General features: G+C 37.5%; 2 protein-coding genes across 4 annotated transcripts in view; both read right to left on the minus strand.

Annotated features, from left to right (window-relative positions):
- Positions 1-581: 581 nt before the first annotated feature.
- MTFR2 (mitochondrial fission regulator 2) lies at positions 582-11533 on the minus strand. Its single transcript, XM_039219694.1, has 7 exons — positions 11263-11533; positions 10493-10609; positions 6557-6661; positions 6004-6116; positions 4820-5055; positions 3136-3493; positions 582-1001 (listed from the first exon to the last, which is right to left on the minus strand). Exons 2-7 carry the CDS (start codon positions 10553-10555, stop codon positions 794-796), a joined length of 1083 nt encoding a protein of 360 aa, XP_039075625.1. The 5' UTR covers positions 10556-10609; positions 11263-11533; the 3' UTR covers positions 582-793.
- Positions 11534-18720: 7187 nt separating this feature from the next.
- Positions 18721-24242, minus strand: part of BCLAF1 (BCL2 associated transcription factor 1) — a 30165-nt gene continuing 24643 nt past the window's right edge. For all 3 annotated transcript variants that reach the window (XM_039219697.1, XM_039219695.1, XM_039219696.1), the window contains 2 exons: positions 21488-21700; positions 18721-21322 (listed from right to left, as the gene is read on the minus strand). In XM_039219697.1, coding sequence (XP_039075628.1) covers positions 21317-21322; positions 21488-21700 — 219 coding nt within the window. In that variant the 3' untranslated portion in view covers positions 18721-21316. The remainder of the gene's footprint in view (positions 21323-21487; positions 21701-24242) is intronic.

The following is a 24242-nucleotide window of genomic DNA, read 5'->3' on the forward strand; positions in this document are numbered from 1 at the left end:
CGATTGGGACAATTTCCCCCACTCTGTGATGCTCTTTGAGTTGCTATCTGCTTTCCAGTTGTTCTGTGTCCTCTGCTGACGGCCCCGCTCCTCAGAGCTATGCACCTGCCGTTAGACTCCGGCCTCCTTCCCAGGCCTCCTGCTCCCAAGGCTTATTCTTATGTACCTACTACCTCAACTGAGCTGTGAGATGGGAAAACCATCCCCCAAATTAAAGCTATGTCTAAATAAAAAAAAAAGAGCCTTCAAATAAGGAGCAATTTCAAGGGCCAAATATAAATATAGAAAGTGTCCATTTAAGCAACCAAGAAGCATTGTCATTAAGATGATTATGATCCCATTTGGTTTTTAAAGAGCACTGTTAACACTGTATTTAACTAAATAATCCAGTCTTTATATTTGCCTGAGAAAAATATTGGAGTACTCATTTCACTCTGGTGTTGACTGAATTTATAACCATTCTTCTCTAGTCTCTCAAAGTTTCAGACACCTCATTCATACTGCAGACATCAACATCAAGTTCACCAGTCCAGGACAAGCCTTTACAAACTTATGCACAAGTATTTTTCAAAGCAAGTGTTTTATTTAAAAAAATAAAACAACAACAACAAAAAAAAACCAAACCAAAAAAAAACTTCATAGTAAGGTAAAAGCAAAAAGGGGCATGTAAAAGTTTAACAGAAATAACAGAAACATTGGTGGTACCAGCAAATAACTGTATGGCCCATTCTGTACAAGAACTTCAAGAGAACTTGAGGGCAAAGATACACCATGGACAATACACTTTGAAAACTTAAGAAATTAACTTTACATTATTATAGCTCACTCTTGAAGTTTCTGGACTAGAAAATGGAGAAGACTCCCAAGACCTATTTTCTTTCTCAAAGGAATCCTCTTCTTGGAATGCAAATTTCTGCTTAAGTGCATGGGATATTAAAGACACTGGATCCCAGTGTGAATCTTGTCTTTTCCTCTTATGAATGGGTCTCCCTCCAGGTGACCTATTTAAAAAAAAAAAAAAAATTGAATTAAACTCCTTGTTGAAGAACAAGCCAGAAATACAAGCATAATGAATTACAATCCAATTATTCTTCAAGAGATTGAAAATTTTTGCCAAGGACTAAGGAACCTAGAAGACACAATGAATTAGGAATTAGAAAACCTGTAAGCCTGGTTCCTAGATGTCTGAACTGAACAACTGGATGATGGTGTTGGCTTTCCTGAGACACAAACACTTGGGGCAGAACAGGTTTTCATTAGTGTATCACTGGTATGTAAAGCCAATGGACTAGGTGAGATCACCAAAGGAAACAATGTGGATGCAGAGAGAAGGGGACTGAAGTCGGAGCCAAAGCAAGTGTTCCAAGGAGGAAAGAACCACAGACAGTACCAAATACTGCCAAGATGTCAGGTAAGAGGAACAATAAGAATTGGCCACTGGATTTAGCACAAGAGAGTTACTGGTGACCTTGACAACAAGCAGTTTTCAGTGGAGTGGTGAGGACAGTTATGTTACAGTGGGTAGAAGAAGGTGGTGAGAAATGCTGACAAACTACTGATGACAAGAATTTATATTAGAAAGAGAAGCAGAGAAACGATAATAGCAGGGGATATACATGCTTTGAAGATGGGAGATACTCAGGTGTGGGGAGAATAAAGTATAGAAGAAAAATCTGATGATATAGAAATCAGCAGGGATAATTTTAAGTAAAATCCTTGAGAAGAAAAGAGAGAAGGAGAACCAGTGACCAAGGGGAGAGCCTTGACATGAGCAATGGCACTTCATTCGCAGTAAAGAGAGAGAAGGAAGAGAACAGAAACAGGGACTGTAACTGAAGATGTGGCAAGTCTCATCGGACTCTGTAGTAATGTCTAAAGCAAGGTTAGCTGTAGAAAAATGAGAGACTGGGGGGTGGAAGGGAGACTCTGCTGGCCTCCTAGCTGGGTCTCCAGCTATGGTCAATCACCATCTGACGCTGGGCCCAATGATGTCAGTAAGCCCTCTAGCTGGAACAAGTGTGCACATCCAGCCACATTTTCCTCTGTACCTTCATCACAGAAGGATCAAATCATACCCTCGTTAATAATGAAATGATGTGTATGCCCTAACGCTATTATACAGAAAATATATTTATTTTCTCACTAGAAACCTCATCAGGGGATTTCCAGATGAACATGGCAGATCTCTGTGAAATCCTACCAAAATGACAGTAAAGAAATGAAAAAGATACATACCCACAAAGACAAAGAGGTTACAAGAGAGTGGGTAAGAATTGCGGTGAAACACTGGAAGCTGGAAAGCTGAAGGAAGTGAAGACAGTGGAGGATGAGCTGGCTTCCTGAAGGGGCTCCCCTGAAGGGACTGAGGAAAAGTCTACACACTGAATAAAATGTAAAACTCTAGATGGAGTCCCCAAGTGCCCAGCATAAGAAGTTAACAAAGAAACTCTCCAGGGCTCATCGTCATGAAATTTCAGACCAGGACTAAAGAGAAGATCTTAAATGTTTCAAGAATAAAGAAAACAACTTTGATACATAGCCAGGAATGAGAATGACAGCAGCTTCTCCACAGGAACACTGGAAGCTAAAAACTGATGGAACAATGTCTTCAGAATTCTGTGACAAAATGGTTTTCTGCCTATTGTATACCCAGCCAAACTAGCAATGAAGTGTGAGGATAAAATAATAATTTCCAGATATGCAAAGTCTTAAAATAATCTTTTTATAGACTCTTTCTCAGGAAGGTATGGGAAGACAAGACACCCAAGAAATGGGTAAGGCAACACAATAGACAGGGTAGAGAATGCCCATGACAATGGCCAAGGAAATGCTTAGCTTGGCAACAATGCAGCAGGCTTGGCGGGACAAGACATTGGAACAGAACAGGGGGCTCCTACAGGGGAAATTATTTGAGAAAGAAAAAGAGAAAGAAACTCAGAGAAATGATTATTAGCTATGGAGCTAAGACACTAGAAGAAAGAGTAAAACAAATTGAGAAGGATTCTCTCTGGGAGAAGCATTTGGAGTGAAGAGGAATCAGAGAGAAAACCTGTCTATGTTTATTTTGATAAATAATAATAAATTATTAAAACATCACTAATAGAATTTCGATTCACTCAAGTTATGATAACATACCGTTCAACAGCACGGAGCTTAACCTTATTCATATCCTTCAGAACGTCCAACATGTTCGGAACATCTTTATTTTCCTGGTTTTTCAAACGATGACTGTCATTAGTCTTACTATCGCCTGAGCACTCTCTTTTCATTTCAGTTGTTGAGTTATCTGAGTTACATGTATTATCAGTTCCTGGCCATGTGAGTGAACATGGACACTGTGGGGAAGAAAGCTGAGGGGGCACGGGAAGAGGAGGAGCAGGGGGAGGGAAAAACACTGAGCTTGAAAATGGATCTGGTCTGACACTCAGTTCAGCAGTTTCTGGTGATGGCCTTTGTCCCAAACTGCTAGGTTCATCGTTCAAGTCAAAGAAACCTAAAAACAAAGTAGTCTGTTGAAAAAATCATGAAAAATTCTAACATAACACTAATTAGAAACAAAAAAGGAACAATTTCGGTAATGCCACTAAAATAATGATTTGGTGGCCAGGAAAGAGAAGCAATCCCTATCTATGTTTAGTAATTTTTATAAGAGTCAAACCAAAGAATGAATTTATTTTTAATCTAATTAGGATTTTCTGGGTAGGCCTTTAAACAGAGGAAGGGTAAGAATGCATTTTAAAAACAAAAAGTGCTTTTTCAGTAATTAACATACAATCTGAATTTCATCTCTATTTAAAAAAGCTAAAACACAAGTAACAATTTGTAGTTAGAGACACTCAAACTGGTATATTCACGCTATGATGTAAATGAAGAAATGCAAGAGCCTAGGACAGGTACTGAGTACTTAAGTTTTTCACAACAGATTTGCTCCCAAAACACTTTTTAACATGACTGCTGAAAAAATAATGCATGTGTGTATTTCATTTTAATTGCTATTATTATATAGCAATATGTATATTTATGTATAAGTTACATAAATATACAATACATAAACATTTCATGTTATATATAAATTATATGATATGTGTATATATGGATGTGTACAGATACAAGTATATATTATGTGTGTGGGTGTATATTGTTTAAAACCAGTCACACCTTGGCACACCTAGGTGGCTCCGTCAGTTAAGCATCTGACTTCAGCTCAGGTCATTATCTCACTGTTCGTGGGTTCGAGCCCCACGTCGGGCTCTGTGCTGACAGCCAGCTCAGAGCCTGGAGTCTGCTTCAGATTTTGTGTCTCCCTCTCTCTCTGGCCCTCTCCTGCTCACACTGTCTCTCTCTCTCTCTCAGAAATAAATACAACATTAAAAAAAATGTTTTTTAAACCAGTCACATATCTAAAAATGTAGAGAAGGATCATCTGGAAAACATTATTCAACCTGAATTTAGTGGAAGTGCAGCAGCAACAACTTCAAACTACAAATACATGAAGCCTTACATTCATATTCTTTCAAATTAATAAATTCTTCCTCATAAATATCAATGCTTTCCTGAAGAGTTAGAAATGCTTACTTAGAAAAGTGGCCTTTTAATACAAAAGTACAGTCCTGAGCAGTACGGCTGGAACCGTACGGCCATGCCCCTCACCACACGTGTCCTAATTTATCCTACAGAAGCATCAAACATAGCAATATTACACCCTCGATGTCCTCGACATACTTAATGTCATTCACAAGACATGGTAGCATCTGACGCTCTCATTTGGGACCGTAGTGACTGGAATAGAATGGACGACAGAACCCAGCATGTCACTCACCAACGTTTGTCCGGTTTTTCAGTTCCTGCATTTCCACAATTGCAGCGATCTGTGAGCGAAGAAAAGTCAGCTCGTCTTCAAGAGCAGCTATTTTTTTAATTGCAGCTTCATTTACAGGCCCATCAGTTTTGGTTCGTTTATTCTGTCCTAGGGCAGGAGGCAGTGGATTCCAAACTGGTTGCAAAGGATGGAAAACTTCAATTTTCTCCTCTTCTTCATTTTTCCATATGCTACTTCTGCGAGTAGAAGGAAGGAAAAAATGAGGGGGAGGGTGCAGAATTTCCCAAAAGAAATAAATTCTTTCAGACAAAGAGGAATAAAGATACAAAAACAAGAATCAGAGTAGCTTTTTTTATCTCATGATTGTCTCTAGACTCACTGAGGACAAGCACAGCATCTTGTGTAACTTTATATTCTCAGTATCTAGAACAGAACAGTTGCCTTTAATAGGTGACCAATAAGTTGTCAGTGAACGAAGGAACAAGTCTTGCTTTTAGACTGTAAGACAAAAATAATTACCTTGTAACTGCTCTACCTATTTCAACACAGTACAAATTGATTTATTTAGAAGTAAAGTTGATTTACTTAGAAATTCTACATATTCTGAATATACAGTACTGACTGGCCTTATATTAAGCATTAAGGCAGGGGTAAGTTTATGGTATTCTAGTCTCTTTTTAAATAGATAAACCAGTTTGATACATAATAAATTTAGCCAGAATATTTAAATAATTGACCTCTATTGTGCTTATAGCCTCTACCTGAATATACTTTAGTACTCCCAACCTCTACCTGAATATACAAACACTTAAGTTAGTACTCCCAAGGAGTAACACATTCAAATTTCAAATATATTTAACATCATTGCCTGGGATACAGTAAACAGTATATAAGTTTTGACTAAATAGACAAAAAACAACTAAATATAGTATCTAGGGTAGGAAACAGCTTTCTCCTAAAAATGGACATAATGATTTTGGCATTCTTTTAATATAATTTCTTCCGAGGCCTACATTAAGAGAAATGGGAAATAAAAATGTCATCCTTCTTAGCAAGAGATTAGTAGGTCACAGGGCAGTTCAGAGACAGACAAAAGGCTCAATTAGTATGATCAAACTTCAACACATGCAAGAATTAAGATTACAGCCCACACCCCACTTTCCACAGGAAGTATGTAAAATTACCGAAATCTGAGATAACTGGCTTCTTCATCATTTGCCACACACAAAGTATCAGCAAAAGATGGAACTACAGATCCATAGTTACCAGGGTCTACAGAGTTCAATACTGGGATCAACTAAAGTAAAAAACGGGAAAAAAAAAAAAGTCAGAGCTCCGCAGGGGTGGGTGGGTAGAATACATGCATGCCCATGGAAATTGCCTATATTAAAAATCTCTGAGTTAAAAGGAAATAGGATATGCAATAGAAAAACATGTGCCTGTTAGCGCAGCAAAATACTGAGGAAAATGTTATCTGAAGTCTAAACATGTCGCAGTATCCTGCGGTTACTGTCATCTATCATAAAACACAAACTAGAAGAATAAAATAAGCTATTCAGGTGATGCTTTGTATCTGCCCATCTCTGAATGTAATTACTTAAAGAAATAAACACAAACACATGCAAGAGGTTTTGGCTTGCAGGAAACATGTCTTCTTCTTTTGTTCTACTCTGTCTCTAGGAATACCTGGGATTATTTACTACATTGTGCTTAAACAATGCATGTTGACTGACTTACCTCAAAATTGGGCCTGGGACAAGGTTCTAGAGGAAGAATTTTCCCAATAAGACGAACAATACTCCGAGCTGATCCATAGTCCTTATTTTCTCTAATATGCAAAACCTATTTACACATAGAACATTGCTTAAAAACTACTCTGTTAAGGCATGTTTATAAATCTATGAAGAAAAGCAGATGTTAACTATGCACTAGCACTTATTTTGGAAAGCAACTACAGAATGGCATACTCAAAGTATTTTCTTCAAAGAATTAAAGTTTGGGGCACCTGGGTGGCTCAGTCTGTTAAGCATCCAACTCTTGGATTTTGGCTCGGGTCATGATCTCAGTCCTGAGTCCAAACACCATGTCTAGATCTGTGCTAAGCTCAGAGCCTGCTTGAGATTCTCTCTCTCTCTCTCTCTCTCTCTCTCTGCCCTCCCCTGCTAGTTATCTAAATAAATAAATAAACTTTTAAAAAAATGAATTATAACTTTATGCATAGTTGTCCTTAAAAAAAAAAAAAAGGGTGGGAGTTAACGTATGTAATATTCCAAGAAGAAACATCTTTTAAGAAAGCACCACACGGGCACCTGGGTGGCTCAGTTGGTTAAGCATCCAACTTGAGCTCGGGTCATGATCTTCCAGTTTGTCGGTTCAAGCCGCACATCAGGCTCTGTGCTGACAGCTCAGAGCCTGGAGCCGCTTTGGATTCTGTCTCCCTCTCTTTCCCTCTCCCCCACTCGTGCTCTCTCTCTCTCTCTCTCTTTGAAAACTAAATAAAACATTAAAAAAAATTTTTTTTAACTGAGTACATCAACTAGCCTCATAATCTTCCATCAATTCTGCCAGCTCAGTCTCCACAGCATTGTCCATGAATTCTGTATTCATTCTCCAATCATGCTGAAAGGTCCTCTGCCACTTGGCCCTGTTCCGACTGAATTACCCACTCACTACCCATTAACAAGAACACAAGCTCTTTTGGGTGCAATTTTCCTAATCGTCTCAAAGACAAGCCAATGTTATCCTGATTGCCAAGCACTTAAGTATGTGCCCAGAGGGCCCCACTCTAACTCCAGCCCTGGCACCAGCTGTGTTCACCTGTCTTCTAATGCCAGATTCACACTCCTCTAACAAATTTGACTCTGTTTTCAGGAGCTTCCTAGGCTCTGAATTCCTAACCCAGTTCCAAAGAGCAGCACACAACAGAATATTAACTACATGTGACTTTGTTTCATTTGCAGTGTTCTCTCTGCTCCATCAGACTGTCAACTCCAGGGAAAGAGATGTGTTTGTGTTCCTTTTCAATCGTTCTTAACTATAAATCACCTACACCTACAATCACCTCAGAAGGTGCTCTCCAAAAGAAAGAAATCACAAACCACATATTTTCTAGTAGCTACATCTGAAAAAGAAAGAGGTGAAATTAATTTTTTTATATTTATTTATTTTTCAAGAGACAGACTGTGAGTGGAGAAGGGGCAGAGAGAAAAGAGGGAGACACAGAATCCGAAGCAGGCTCCAGACTGAGCTGTCAGCACAGAGCCGAATGCAGGGCTCAAAACCACAAGCTGTGAGATCATGACCCGAGCTGAAGTCAGATGCTCCACCAACTGAGCCTCCCAGGTGCCCCAATTGTTTATTTTATTTTTGAGAGAGAGAGAAAGAGATTGAGGGAGGGAGGGAGAGTATGAACAGGGGAGGGGCAGAGAGAGATTGGGAGACAGGATTTGAAGCAAGGCTCTGTGCTAAGAGCAGAGAGCCCAATGTAAGACTCAAACTCACAAATGGTGAGATCATGACCTGAGAAGTTGGATGCTTAACCGACAGAGACACCCAGGTGCCCTGGCCTTTACTGATGTGACTTTCCTACCAAGCAGAGATTTTCAAGCTGTTGCAATATGTTCATTACCATTCAACAACTGTTCATCCTCCTGATATTATGTGTTCTCATATGACTAATGGATAAACTACCCCAACTACTCTTAGCTGGAGAAAATAAAATTACAGAAACAACAATATTAAGAAAGACTACAAATCCAATGCTGACTTCAGCTGGGTGTTCTGCACAGGTATTCTGTGACCTCTTCAGGACATGTTTTGTTCTCTATGTCTTGCCCAAATCAATCACCAATCTCTGAAATCACCAATGCCACCAACTTTATTACCTGGCAGAAGCCTTGACTCTACTCTTACTGAGAAAACCAAGGACTCAAATTTAACATACCTCAATTTTCATTTCTCTCCATTCAAAACTCTCCACCATCTCTCACTTTTGTCCTTTTCCCAACTGTCTGTCTTCTCTCCAAGGCTTATTTATTTATATTCCTTGCCCAGCTACATTCCCCGGGGCGTTGCTCAATCACTCGCTCTTTCATTTGAATCTTAACATTGTTCCTGTCTATGAGGTTCTTCTCCAATGCTTGCAAACATGAAGTTATCTCTAACACTGGAAAGAAAAAATGTCGATTCTACCCCTTCAAGTTGATGGCTCTTGATCTCTTTTCACTTTTCAAACAAAGTTGCTGATGCCACTACCCTTCCTTAGTCATTCTTCAAACTACAGGACAGAAATCCCTAAAGGTATCAATAATCTAATAACAAGCACTACTACTCAGTCCTCATTATCTTCAATCTATTCCTGAAATTCAAAATCCATCAATAACACCCAACATCTTCCATTATGTCATCAAAGTCCACGAATTCAAATATCAAAAGATGCAGATAACCACAAACCTGAAAATCTTTTTCCTACATTCTAGAACCATTTATCTCACTATCTGCAAGATACTTGTATTTATATAATCCAACAGCATATCTGGCTTGCTTCACTTGATTCAAATTAGCTCCCCATACTGAATTGCCTATTTGTAATATAATAACTGCCTATTTATAATTTATAACCACTCTTCAATTTACTTCTGTTTAAAATCTTCAAAGTGTCCTTGACTATTATTGTCTTCTAATTCACCACAACAAATAGCAATGATTTGTCCGTTTTGTAAACACCTCAACTATTCTTTCTTATATTCAATCTTATATTACAGTTATCTGCATATGCTTTTATTCCTCATATTGTATTTTAAACAGCATGAATACAAGACCCGTGTATTGCTCTGTATCGCCTGAAGAACCAAGCATATTGTCTTGGATACGGTAATGCTCCATAAGTAGAGAAAACTGGATTTGCTTATAATTCTTAGGCTTGAGTCATCCTTTCTCAAGATTTATTCTGAATTCGTTAAGCCATAACTTGCTATTATATATCCAAATACCAAACTTAAATTACTTTAAATAAAACCAATAATTAAAATATATTTTCTCTATGAAGGTCCTATCTATATTTTGTTGCATTTGCACCTTTTGCTGGCATTTGACCTATCCAGTAAATAGGATGCTAATAATCTTACCCTCCCCCTACTCCCACTCCTCCCTTTTTTAAAAAGTAAACTCTAGGGGCGCCTGGGTGGCTTAGTCGGTTAAGCGTCCGACTTTCGCTTAGGTCATGATCTCGCGGTGCGCGGGTTCGAGCCCCGCGTCGGGCTCTGTGCTGACTGCCAGCTCAGAGCCTGGAGCCTGTTTCGGATTCTGTGTCTCCCTCTCTCTCTGACCTTCCCCTGCTCACGCAGTCTCTCTCTCTCTCTCTCTCTCCTAGAAAAAAAAAAAATTAAAAAAATAAATAAATAAAAAGTAAACTCTACACCCAACTTGGGGCTTGAACTCATAACTTAGAACTTGGTCACATGCTCTTCCGACTGAGCCAGCCAGGCGCCCCTAATTTTATCCCTTTTATAACTCAAACTACCTAAGGTATTCTATTACAAACTTACCTTTGTTACACCTGAAAAGTAACAATCTTGCCTTAAATTAAATGTTCTCATATACACAGATCATTTTCAAAGTAAGACCCAGCAACAAATAAAACAGGTTCATTCAAATCCAATAAAAGACATTTACCTGGTCTATGGGAACACGGAAATATTCCAGCATCTCTCTTAAGATATTCAGTATAAGTGACATTGATGAAACAAATACATAAGCAAATTCAAGGAAACATTATCAGTTTCTTGATACCTTCAGGAAAAATAATTTAGAAAATATTACTCTTGACCAACAAAACAAAACCAAAAGAAAAAAGGAAAAAAAAAAACACGATTGCCACAAAACTGTATTAAGTAACCTGGAGCAGTCCTTTCCTTTCACATTATACCATCAGTTAATCTCTTTTGGCCAGCAGTATTCTGAATGAAGTCCAAGAGAAAGGCAGGAATGGAGACGTGGGGAAGGGTTGATAAAGGGAATTTCAATTTATCTGTTAAATTGCACTAGAAGTTCATAAGATGTTTCAGTCTTCGTTAATAAATATCAACCAATAGACTGGACACTTAGCAGGGAAGCCTTTAGGTTAGTTGCGAGAGCTAAGTCCCCGCTCTCCTGAAAGCTCTGGGCTGAGCAGAGGTAGGAGTTCAGCTCACTCCTGAAGGCAGGCAAGGGGCCGATCCAAGGCGTAAACAAATGAAGAGCGGCTCTTCTTCACAAACGAATCGGGGTACCATCCATCCTCCTCGCTGATTTTAAAGATAAGGAATATGAACCCCAGATAAACGACGTGACTCAGTCACCCAACCAAGTGTGTAACAGGCCGATACTAGCGTCGGTCGTGTCACTCGCCTTGCCGCAAGCTTCCTCAGGGGCTCTCCTAACCCAGCCATGAAAGCCTTGCTCACCTTCCTCCGCAGCTGAGCCTCCGCGCAACCACCGGAACATCAAGCTGGGTCGTTAAGAAACGCCGCCTCGAATCCGCAGTCCGCGAATCCCTGCGTGCACCCGTCCCGGTACAGGAGCGCTCGGACGTCGCCGTGTCCGCCCGGGCGCCTTAGTTTGCAAGCCACAGACGGTAACGACTCCTCCCCACCGACCCGGGGCTGGACACCGAAACCCCTTCCTTCAGCCGGGGTGACTCCGCAGGAGGCGCGGCCCTTACCTCCGGTCCCCCACCCACCCTGAGCCTCTCCCCGAGGCCTACCACAACTTCCGCGCCCGTGAACGAAAATCAAACTCGGCGGGCCAAGCTTGTATCCGAGCTCATTGGACAAGCCTAAAGACACATGCTTGTGATTGGCTGCGTTATGACGTCAGGTTAGCTACGGTTATTTGGACCGGCTACTGGGATTTTTCCTTCTTCTTCTGGGGGGCGGGCCTTCCGCGAGGCAACCAATAGAAGCCTAGAAACAGCAGGTGGAACGGGTGGGCGGTGCCGAGACGGTGACACAGGCTCCTGACGCGCGCGTCCTCAGGTTCCTCCATGCTAAACTACCTGTGTCTGCCGCCCGGTGTTAGGAAGCTATTACGGGTCTTGTGCCAGGCCTGCGGTCCGGAGTTCGACCCTTTCCGCAAAGAGCGTCTTCCCCTACACCCAGATGCTAAGCGGGGCCGCTCTCTCAAGTCCTCTTGCCTTGGACTATTTATTGTCTGATAATTTGATTCAGCGAACATTATCTGCTTATGGGAGAGATTAGCAGAAGCTAGGCAGTCTTCGAGGGATGTGCAGCTTTTCAGTACTTAAAATGTTCGCTGAGCAAACGCTCCTGCTTTTCCAGGCTACCAAATACGGGCCGAAGTTAACCAGCCAAGTACTGTTACGGACTAAATCGTTATCAGGTCATATCCCCTTAATTCTGATCTGGGTTTACTGGCTTCATAAAAGACGTCTTTTCCTATTTCCGCCAAAGATACACTGGACTGACATGACAATTTAACTTCAACTGTGCCTGCTGCTAACCTATATTAAAATTTAAAAAAAGGGGATGTGGTATTTTTAAACTAATTTCCCTATGGCCCACATTTACTCATTCAATACTGAATATTATGTGCCAGGCACTATTTTTAGCATGGAAAATACAGGAACGAGCAAGACCAGTAAGGTCCTCCGCACTCTCCTGCAGATTACATTCTAGTGGAGACTTCAGAAAGGCTATCCTTGAGCATCATTTTTAGATAGCTTTCTCTCCACTCTTTATAGCACTTATCACCACGTATATTCATGCTACCCCCTATCGCCGAACTAGAATGTAATCTCCAGAACAGGTACTTTTTGTTTTGACCCACGCTGTTTCTCTAGTGCTTTAGAAAAGTGCCTAGTGTATGGGGCGCCTTTCTGGCTCACTCAGTGGAGCAGCAACTCCTAACCTCATGAGTGGTCATGCGGCACTGGGTGTAGAGCTTACTTTAAAAAATAATACAATTCTTAGAAAGTGCCTAGTAAATACAATGAACAATCAATACCTGAATAAAATAATTGGATATGGGACAAAAGAAAACAGACACCAGAAATGATTTGTAACTAAGTAACTGGCAGAATATCCCAGTAGTCTACACTAGGTTAAGGATGAAAGGGCAGAAGAGGGCTGTTGGACAATGTAAAGTAGAAGGAACATGGATCGGCCACTCTACGTGGAATCAGTGGGTCACAATTTTTACAAGTTCCTTGTCCTTCCCTTTTGCCCTCAAATGTAAATAAATCATGATCTTGTAGCCACCTCCCTTTCCAGTCTTGATACCAGTCAGCACATAGTAAGGCTAGACCAACACTTCCATTGAGAATATCAGAATAGGAACCAGCAGTAAAGCTACCTTCACCATGTGGGATTAACAGCTCTACATTCAGTTGATTTAGGTACAGATGGGCCCAGGTCAAATGCTACACCTTCCATGAACGTTTTGCTGACAACTTACCCCTAACATTCTTCAGAGATCTTTCCTCCATTTTGTTGACTAAAACACTCGTAACATACCACATCTTGATAACCTTTTATGAGATCTGACATTAATATTTTCCAATTGCTCATGTTTACATGAAATTATTTTCTTGGGCTTTTAGAATGATGGATTCAGGAAAGCTTTTTTAACTTTACCTTTCCTGTCGTTTTTTGAGTAATGTTCAGAAATATTGTGGCTTCCTTTCAAAGATTTTCCCTATTGTGTTCCTCTCCCCCAGTTTGATCTAAGCCCTCTCCAATCGTCTCTACCCTCAATGATTCTCTGTACTTTCTTCTCTGTGTAGGGTCCAGTTCCTGTCCTTAAAAGGGAGTCTTGTCTTGGCAGGTGTTTTGGCAGTTCACCGGGGAAAACTGCTCCAGAGTGTCCAATCCTTCCTCTCTGCATACCTTCCACTCACTATGGAGAGGACAAAAGTCGAAGTTTCAGTTGAGTAATTGATGATTCTCCTTGTCTCAAGCCTGTTAGATCCTACCCCAATTCTTCCTTCTCACATAGAAACCACACCAGGCAGGTTGGTGGCTTTCCCCATTTGAGATTTGGAGGTAATTACCTAGTTCAATTACAAAAGCTGTCCATAGGTACTTGGTTTTGCCATCCAAATGCATTTTTCCAGAACTACTAATACTTTATAGTCACCATATTTTGTTCTGGATCCCCAATACCAAGAATGTTTTATTCACCTTTACACCCACTGTCAGGCATACTTTTTCGGTGAATAAACAAAAGGAGAGAGGCTGAGGGCTGCTTTAGACAAAGGCTGGAAAGATGTGTATACTCAATTTTGCCAAATGCCCACCAGAGCCCCATTAGCCTGTGCCAGAAGCCTGAATTTTTGGTGAACTCAAATTACTGTACTTATCTTAAACAGTGGGATAGAATACAAGTTAACCTTCTACTAAAGTAGGAAATAGCCTCTCCAATGTTAACCATAAGGGTTCCACATGAAAATGTGATCTCCAGATTGAGATGCACCAACCCAGAAAGTTCATTTAAACTTTATATTCCAAAAAGGAGAAAAATATTTAGGACATTTTTCCTTCTATTCTGCCTATGCCTGAAGCCTCTCAGGGGTAGTGCTAATACAGTACACTTAAACCAACCAGTATTATTTAAAAGATTAAACACCTCTTAAAATCCATTAAACCTTTACAACTATTTTAAATATTCAAAATTTTAAATATTTGAGAGCAATTTAGACCAAAAATTTCCCTGATACTAAAATCATATTTCAAATTATATTCTCCTAAAAATTCGTTTTGTATTGACAATTAAAATAGTTAATATAAGAGTTGAGACCTATAATTGTATTCCTAGGTCTACTATTTATACTGTAGTAATATCTATATTATAAATTGCTATTTACTTGTAGTGATATATTAAAATTATAAAATCAAGTTAAATGTTTATAGTCTAAAAGAAGGATTTTTTTACTTAAACTCTTAAAGAATTTATACATAAAATCTAGGTTATGCTTAGTATATGAATCCAGAGGTCTTATGTGTCTATAACTACTCATTCTATGTTTGAACAAAAAAATAGTCTACTATAGCTAGACCCCTCTAACAGCAGAAAGGTGAAATGCTGCTTGATTTTTCTGGTTCCATTTTTTTCTTTTAGAAGATTCGTATGACTTCATAGATTCTGTACTGTTTTCTGATACAATCATGTTCACAAATAGGTATGCCTGGACTCTTACCAATCATTTAAAAAGAGTTGGTTAAAACCTAGAACGCAGAAAAAATAGTTAATGCCCTTCTAGTCTTATTCCACTTCTGGATTACTCAGACAGTCAGCTATACCAGTGCTTTTAATGCTTGCATTTAGCCCTTTTCATTTTTAGCATTAATCAACTAATAATTTTCGATACTGTCATGGTCCCAGTAACAGGAATAAAAATATTCTACTTCATAAAAATTCCAAACAATTGATTTGGATTATCTTACAACTAGTAACAAATTATTTGCCATCCAAAGATTTGATATATATCATAAAGCATATGTCTTCAGTCTTTTAAAAAGTCTAAATTCATTCCTATTGCAATATTGAAAAAAAAAAGTAGCAATATGCAGCATTTCCTTTTAACTATCACTGACTGGTAACTTCAGTTGATAACATACAATTTAATAAAGCAAGCTCCTCAGAGTAAAAGTAACTCTTAAATTTGAATTAAGTAATCCAGAGAATTAGGAAAAAAACTTTAACTTCAGACAGCACAGATTCCCGACAAAGACTTCCAGATTCTCAATACTTTTACAAGCAGAAAATTTGCTATTCACAAGCTAGCTACTCTTTTTAATTATGTACATGTCAAATATTAGTTCATTGAGTCAATCAATAAAAGTCTATGTTATCTATGACTTTTATCTACTGGCTTGGTTGTCCTCTAAATATGGAACATATTAAAATGATGAGGCTGGACAAAGTAACATCAAATGGCCAATCTGGTCCTATATAATTTGAATTACAACTCTATTTCCTCTTTTAAAGGAAATCCCTTAAAATACTTGAGGACTGCTCTCAAGGACTCATCCCAGTCATCTGTGTTCCGCAGTAAACATTCCAACTATTCACATGACACTATTTGGGACATCAAGCTTCTGGTATTTACTCCTAAAAGCAGAAAACTCCAGAAGAGTGACCTGAGCGACATATAAAAAGATTAATAATATAACTCTTCTGTTCACTGCGATCTGAAATCTCTTCACATTTTAAAGGAACCTAAACTATACTGTTTTAGCAGCAGCCACACACACAAAAAAAGAAAAAATTGGCTTATGCCAATCGAACCTCTACACATACACAATTAATAGCATGCTTTCATTATACATTCAAGGATTATTTATTTCATACTTCTGGTATGCATGCCATACAAAGTGCACAACGAAAGTGTTAAACATTTATTCTGGCAAAAAAGACATTTAAATGGAATGGGCTGCTGGCCTCTAAGAAGGTGTTACATTCAATGAGGACATAAAAAGAATTCAGAATTTTTGCTAGGGTGTAAGATTTTAAGATAGGTAACTGAAGGACTGGGTAAGTGGGTAAGGCACAAAGGTAAAAACCAGCTCATGTTGTTCATCCTGACTAACATTTAGGCAATGGGAAGACATCAAAGGGTTTTAACTAAAAATGACACCAATTTTACAACTGAAAAGCATCCCACAAGTGGCAACTAAAGGATGAAATTTAAGGGCCAAGGAGTCCAAGTCAGGTATCTACCGCAGGAGTGGGGTATCTTTACCACAGTATTAGAGGGCTGTAAAGCAGACAACACTCTGATTTTGAAGGAGTATCATCAGACATATGCACAGAGGTATGCACAGACATATATATATAAGTATATACTGACATTAACCAGTTAAATTTTACTTTCTTCTCATGCTTACATTTGGTGATGATATTGTTTCTTTAAAAAAACTGAAAGAGTACTTAACATTCCCCCCATGGCAGCTTTGGAAGTACCCTAATAAGAAGTTTACGGCTTTCTCTTTCTGGTGCATTAAGACAGAAATATTATGACCTTCCATAGTCAAGGGGTAGCTAGATAAGGTAGCAAGTGAACAACTATTCTGGATAATGAGAATGGTATTCTTTTTCTATGGCTTCATACATCCCATGAAATTTGCAATTATGATGACAGTACCAAGAAATTATCACTGCCAAATACACAGGTCATGCTGGGAGTAAAAGTCCTTCCAAGTCACTTAATATGAAGGTGTACTTAATTATCATCTACTTTTACTAAAAGGAGTACTCATCACTACATCAGGAAGCCGGGGAACCCCAAGAAGATTACTAAGAAAAAACTCATTCTGATTTTTAGGAGAATAGCATTAAAATCCACTTGCCCAGCCTTTTTCTGCTTGCAAGAATCAAGATTATCTTCTGCATCTTAAGAGTGCTGTAAATAGGTTCACTGTTGTAAAAAATCTAAGTAACTGTAGGGAAAATATTTTGGGGGGAAAAATATTTTTCTTATGCAGAGATCATTAAAATTAAGATACATTATTTGAGGTTTTTTCCTAGTATAGTAGTGGGAAACAGATCCTAATGCCTATGTTACAGCTCTTTTTTTAACCAATGGGATCCATTTTTAAAGGCTACAGTATGATGTAACATAACAATATAAAGAGGACTAAGAAGACTTAATTAAATTAGAATTTTGGCTCCATTTGCATAGTGGGCACACACTTACCATTACTGAATGTTTCAGAAACATAAAGGGACCAGCTCGTAAACCTACACAATCTCTAAGGCTCTCGAGTATGACAGTGGAGTACAACAAATTTCCATATATTCCTGGATTCTAAGGAACAGTAATAACAAATCCTGTTGGCTTGAAACTTCATTAAATAGTCTTAGTTTTTAGGGTCTACTTCAATAAAATGAACAATTTAGACCTTTGACATTCAAATGTAACAATGGTTTTAACTATTTGATAACATTAAATGTATGGTTAACAGATAATATTCTAAAATTTTGTTAAAGGATGTATTAGGATCTACTATTCAGAGACTCTAAGTCTAATCTAATACAATCCCATAACAATAAACTTTTTTTCTCCAATTGCCTTCCCTATTTAGCAACTTCATAAATTGAGACAGGTCTCTGTACTTCTCTAAGTGTGAAATGAATATTATTTCATACAGAAACAAAGTACATCCCAAAGGTATTCCAGTTAAAACACAAAGAGAAAAGAAAAAAGAAACTATGTAAACTCTTAGAGCCAAAAATGTTAAATGTCCTTAATAATAAGTACACTTTAACACAGGAGACTGGTATATAACATTAAAATTATTGAGTGTAGCTTATATACCAGTATTGAGTTTAGCATATACACAAAGCTCTAACTTGTTTAACAAAGTTTTAAAGGGATAATTTGCCACTGTATCAAAATAGGTCTTAGCATACAAGGTCTGAAAAATGCTTTTGTTTCAAACTGACAGAATGGTCTTGTATTTCAAATAATTTTTAACAGGGACACGGTAAGATTTACACCAGATTTTACTCAAAATGATAGTCTTAACAAAACAAAACCTAATTATCTTTTTAGTTATTAACTGAATGCTATAGTTCTTTAAAAAGCGAAGTAATGCTGATTTTCTGTAACATTTTGGCTGACAAGTTCTTAGATTACACCAGGAGAACTAGACTAGAAATCTGGAATTCCTGTATTCTCTAATAGTATGGAAGTATCCACTGTAAAAATTTCTCATTTTCCCAGTGAAAACAAAACAAATAACAGTAAAATGGGATTTGAGTTTTATAAAGTATTTATCAACCCCCAAAAAAGCGATAACATACCAATAATTTTATTAAGAGTTGATAAAAAATCTATAAATAGGCCACAGAAATCAGCTGTTAGCTCAGACACAGAAACAGCAATCAGGTAAACAAACAACGGCTATTACCACTTATGACATTTTATTGGCATATGACAATTTACAAGGGTCCCTGTTGCAATATACATCACACTGAGTAAGAATCGTTTAGCCATCTACATTCATTCATATTGGGTAATATTTTTACTCAAATTATAATTTAATTCCCAACACTTGATTTTAACTGTGACAAAAGGGAACAATGGTAATTTCTTAAAGTAGGCTGCAATTGGAAGAACGAATTTTACTATTTTATATTAAAATTCCTAGGATGTTGAAAGGTATACACACCTAAGAACTGAGTCATGGCCGCCTTAAACAGGTTTATTAATCCTTTCTGGAAATATCCTTTGGTTCATTTTTATTTTCCTTCTCTAGGCAAAAGGAAGTCTGTTAATTCAGGTATCAAAGAGTTATTTTCTGGCATTTGTAAACAAATACCCTTACCAAGAGGAAATATTCAACTTTTTATCATGTTATGCAGTATGGAGTTAAATGTGGCTTAAAAAGACACAACATAGGCTTTTCATATGCTTGGCTCTGAAAAAGAGAACATCCACAATGGCACCCTACTGCAGAGTTCTATCACCCTTCTTACTAAATTCTGGTATAATCCTCTTTCCTCAATTTTAATAGGATAAAAGTAACTGAATCACATATCTATTTGGGTTAAATCAGCACATCTGCACTGAAAATATAACCTGATAGGATTTAGGTAGCTTTATTCCCACATCCTATCAAATAATTTCTCAGCAAATTCCCCTTTTCCCATTGTCTTAAGTGGAAAAACAAAACTGCACATTTATAGTCATGCACAGAAATCCAGTATCTAACCAAATAATAACTGCTAAAATAAAAGCTAAATTTATTTGTATATAATAAAATGTTTATGAAAATTCTTATGTGTTGAAGATTAAATCCATGTTTCTGTAGCATGTAATAAACTATTCTTCTGACTAGGAGAGAATATTAGCTGTGTCCTGATTAATGTAACACAAACTTGCTTTGACATTATTTCCTCTGCTCTATAACAATTTCAGAAATGACAAAATTAATAGGCAAAATCATGCAATACTAAGGATCCTAGGGCCATAAACATCATGTACATTGAGTTTTGTTTTGTTATTTTTCCCTTCCAGTTCTTAGCAAATGCCTTTGGCTGCAATCAAGGTGGTAGGAGCACTGCAAATCATGAAGGATGAAAGATTCATATACTTATTAAGATCTTTGAAAAGTTTACACTAACAGAACAAGCATCTCCTCCTTTTAATGCAAACATATACAACTAATTTGGTTCCTGAATTAACAAATGGAAATTTGACCACTTTTATAGATGCTCACTGAACAGAGTTGACAGTGAAATTTGCTATTTTGAATTTTCATCTTAAGAGCAATCAGCATAAACATAAAGGTAATTCACATTTGAAAGATTATCTACCTGATGAACAGAACCCTTGGGAAGAAAAAGAAAAAGCAATTTTATAAACTGCAACTGAAATAGGTAAAAAAGTAGAAACCAAGTTAGACCAATGCTGCAACAAACTTCCTGTCAAAATTTTTTATTGAAAAACAAGTTACTTAAAATACTACTAATTAACAGTAGGTTTCCTTTGCCTATTTTTCCTTATGGTTAGACTACAAACTAATGTTTCAGCTGTCCAAAAGCTCAAATAAATATGTAAGATATGAAATCAGGTACATCTTTTTAATGTTATCAACGTATTCCCCAGGATAATCCTCTTCCACACCAACACCAGGATTACAGGTTTTGTTTGGTTTTGTTTCTTAAAGTAAGATGTTCAGTAAGAATGGATTTTTTCATCTGTATTATTACAGACCAGTTCCTCTCTCAAAAAGATTAGCTGATATCTAAGACCATGACTCAAACTTTCAATTAAGAATAGAAAGAACATCGAATTTCAGCCCAAAAAGTGAAGGCTCCTAAGAATGGTTTTATAGGCCACTGCTTGCTTTCAATTAAAAAAAAAAATCTCTTATTTTTCAGTTGTATAATAGCTTGTACTTTTTAGCTATTGATAAAGCTTTTTTCACTTTTTAAACATTTGCTGACATGTTAAATTAGCTTAGTTTGCCAAAGTAAAAACCTTTTCTGTGGTACACTGCAAAAATTAGTCACCCTAACATGTAGTGTGTCTGAATTAAGGAGAATGTTAAACAGATGTATATAGTTAAAATAATTAGTGTGGTCTCTATAAACAACTTCTGTTCAGGGATTTGTATGTAGAGCTAACGTTTACTTCAGAATAAACATTAACAAACAGGGAAGGAAGAGAATCAGAACTTTCACAGAGCTGTACTTGACCATATCTTATAGACAAAGCGAATTACAATGCATGTAACAAAAACAGTAAAAGTATTCTTTTAAAAGTTGATAGTTACAAATATGGTACGTAACAATTTTCTACTTTATTTCAGTACAATTTTCAACATACAGTCTACTATTTTTCAAGATATTTGAAGACTTAAAACAAAACTTCTATTGACTACTTGCAAACAGTAAAATTTAAGTAAAATGCTTACATTCTTATTTGAAAACAAAAATCAGGTAAAAAATGGTGGTGCAAGTTCTGCTCTCTGTTGCAATCTCACTTCAGACTTACTATTCCTAAAAAAACAAAAAATAAAAATAAAATAAAGATCAGCAAAAACGTGGAGTGGAAATGATCCATAATAATCATTGCTCTTAAAAATGAAATAATTAACTAATTGGCCCACCAAACCCATAATGAAGAAAATCTGTTAGAATCACTAACAAGATAAAATTTTCTACCTTTTCTTCTTTGCGTCTGTCCTTCTTTTCTTCATTATTTTCCATGGTCTCTTCTTCATCTTCAACAATCCCGTCCCCTTGGTATTTGTCATGAGTCCATTTTGGACTGCTACCTGATTTTTTGAAGTTAAAGCGCCCTCTGCCACGTTGAAAAGTACCACGACCTCTTCCTCTTTTGGCCCAATAATCCACACCATCATCTCTGTCATCATGCTACAGAGAGGTTAAAAACAATCATCACTAAAATGTCTTTCTTGTAAGTGAACTGATTATAGCCCCTTAAGCCATGGCATAATACTCCAAGACTGGGATATGGGATTTTAGTAATGTTCTAAACACACTGAAACAAAGCCAGTAACACTGAATTTTTCAGCGAAAATGTATTCCATTGTGAAAGTAAGAAAGCACATGTTACTGTTTTATAACCCAAGCACTGGAAGCTGTCCAGACAATTTTTTGGAGAACCTCAACTGCTGTATTAGTGCCAATTTTCATAATTTTGACTTTTTTGCTTTCTATTATTTCAATCCAAGTCCGCTTGTTAATATACTGCATGTAAATGAGATTAAATAACCCGTATTTTCCCCAAAAAAACTACCAGTCATAAAGATGTTACAGTCATAAAAATGTCATATAACACTTGTTACAGAAAATAAATGATATATGACTTATACCTTACATGTAGGAACAAATTTTAAAATCCTACAGAGATTTAAATCTAAAGCAACATATATTACAAATCAATCTTGTAGGCTAGAGGATTTCACATTCTAAATCATGACAGCATGGTCCCTAGAATAATACCTCAATTTCTTCTTTACCAACATGAAGTACTATAGCTTTCTATTACATTTTAACCTTAATTTTTCATTAACTCTACCCAAATATAGATTCCCCAAATTACAAATTGTCCCATTAATGGAAACAATCTGCAAACTGAAAAGCCCTTTACTTTGTGGGTAAGTAGAGAAGTATTACATCCCAAAATAAAGTTCTCCTGTCATGTAATTTAATTAATTGCTGCCCACCTCAAACTCTCAAGTCTGTCACCTACAAAAATGGAGAATGAGGCAAAATGATGCCCCTTAAGGAGACAACAGGTATAATGCAAACAATGTTCCATAACCTATGGAGTACTGGTATTGAACAGCTGTCTAAAAGACATTAAAGCTTTTTCTCGAGTATTATGTGGCATAAGCACCTTTTTCAAAACAGAATGTGCCTTAGTGCATATTCATGTAATATAGATCACCCTCCTGGCATGACTTGCAAGCCCAGTTACACACGCAACACACAATGCAAAAGAGCACTTACCAATTTCTAATTCTCTATCTTTAACAAACTGATGAAAAATGTGACCTAGAGGTGTGTATGACTCCAAAAAGAACGAGCTTAGGAACTATCAAAAGTGTAGTTTTCAGAATTGTCAGAAAGTTTCATTATAAACCTGAAATGAACTATTTTAAAATACTCTGCCACTCAAAATGATACCCACACAACTATGTAACTTCAGGCTCCCTTTTGGTATTGGCACAAACAACTCTATATAGTTTGTGTCTGTGGCATTTATACAGTATTCCATACATCTGTAGGAAGAAGCAAACTGGTTTTGGAGTCAGAGGCATGTTTAAATCTAAAGAGAAGCTGCAGGACTTCACTTTCTCATGTTAGAAATAGGAGATAACCATGAAGGTACACAGATGATGTATAAAAAGTGCCCATCCCAGTGTATGACAAGCAAGCACTCAGAGGTAATAATAATGCTTACTAAGGGCAAGACACTGTTGTGAGCACTTTCCATGTATTTACTCCTCTCCCCCTCAAACACATCTATAAAATACTGTTACTAATTCCTACTTTAGATCTAAAGAAACTGAGGCACAACAAAACTGAGCTACTTGCCCAAGGGCCACAGAACTAGTTCTCTCCACTACTCCTTTGGCCGGCCCATTACCCACAGAATACATTTCCCAAGTATCTGGTGGCAGTTAATGATTTCCACGTGAGGCAACTAATAGTTACAAAAAAAGCAGAGGCAAAGCTAGGCACTTTAACTAGAGTTAAACTAGCCAACACCTTTAAATACCCAAGAGCAGCTAAAAGATTACAATATATTTTTCAGAGATACCTGGCAGCTATCTAGGGGCAGCTATCTAGCCAGTATCTAGCTATCTAAGCAAACTAACTCTTAATCCTTAAGTTCTAACTTCCAAGGTACTAATCAGTCCTACTCCAATTTTTAAAAATGAATTATTTCACATGATAAAGGGGCAGAGAATTTATTTCTAATGCACAAAAACAAACTAACAAAGGAGGCCTTATTAGAACAAAACCTCCTGAATCCTCTTATCTCTTCTCCACAGAATGATCAAGTGTCAAAGGGTTAAATGATTAAAACTCCTACCCTGAAGCTCCGTCCCCACCAGGGATTTTCTCTTCCTCAGAAGACATCAACTGTACACAGAGAACCTATCCACTTAAGTACTTTCCTACTTGCTCCAACTCTTCACATACTCACCCCTCCATACCTCCATAGAATTTCAGGTTCTAAGACAGACTATCTTTCCTACTTATTATTGAAAACATCACCATATCTTTGCGATGAGAAATTTCAGAAAAGAATGCAACAAATGTTACTATTACTCCATACTGAAGAAAGAACAGTAGGGTGCTTTCAGAACCCTGGCTCGAGCCCAAGGCATGGGTTCAACCCAAAATCCTGTTCTACCAGCCATGTAACTGTGGTCAAGCTGCT

The sequence above is a fragment of the Hyaena hyaena genome, unplaced genomic scaffold (genome assembly GCF_003009895.1).
Source record: "Hyaena hyaena isolate Hyena2069 unplaced genomic scaffold, ASM300989v1 scaffold_828, whole genome shotgun sequence".
NCBI lineage: Eukaryota > Metazoa > Chordata > Mammalia > Carnivora > Hyaenidae > Hyaena > Hyaena hyaena.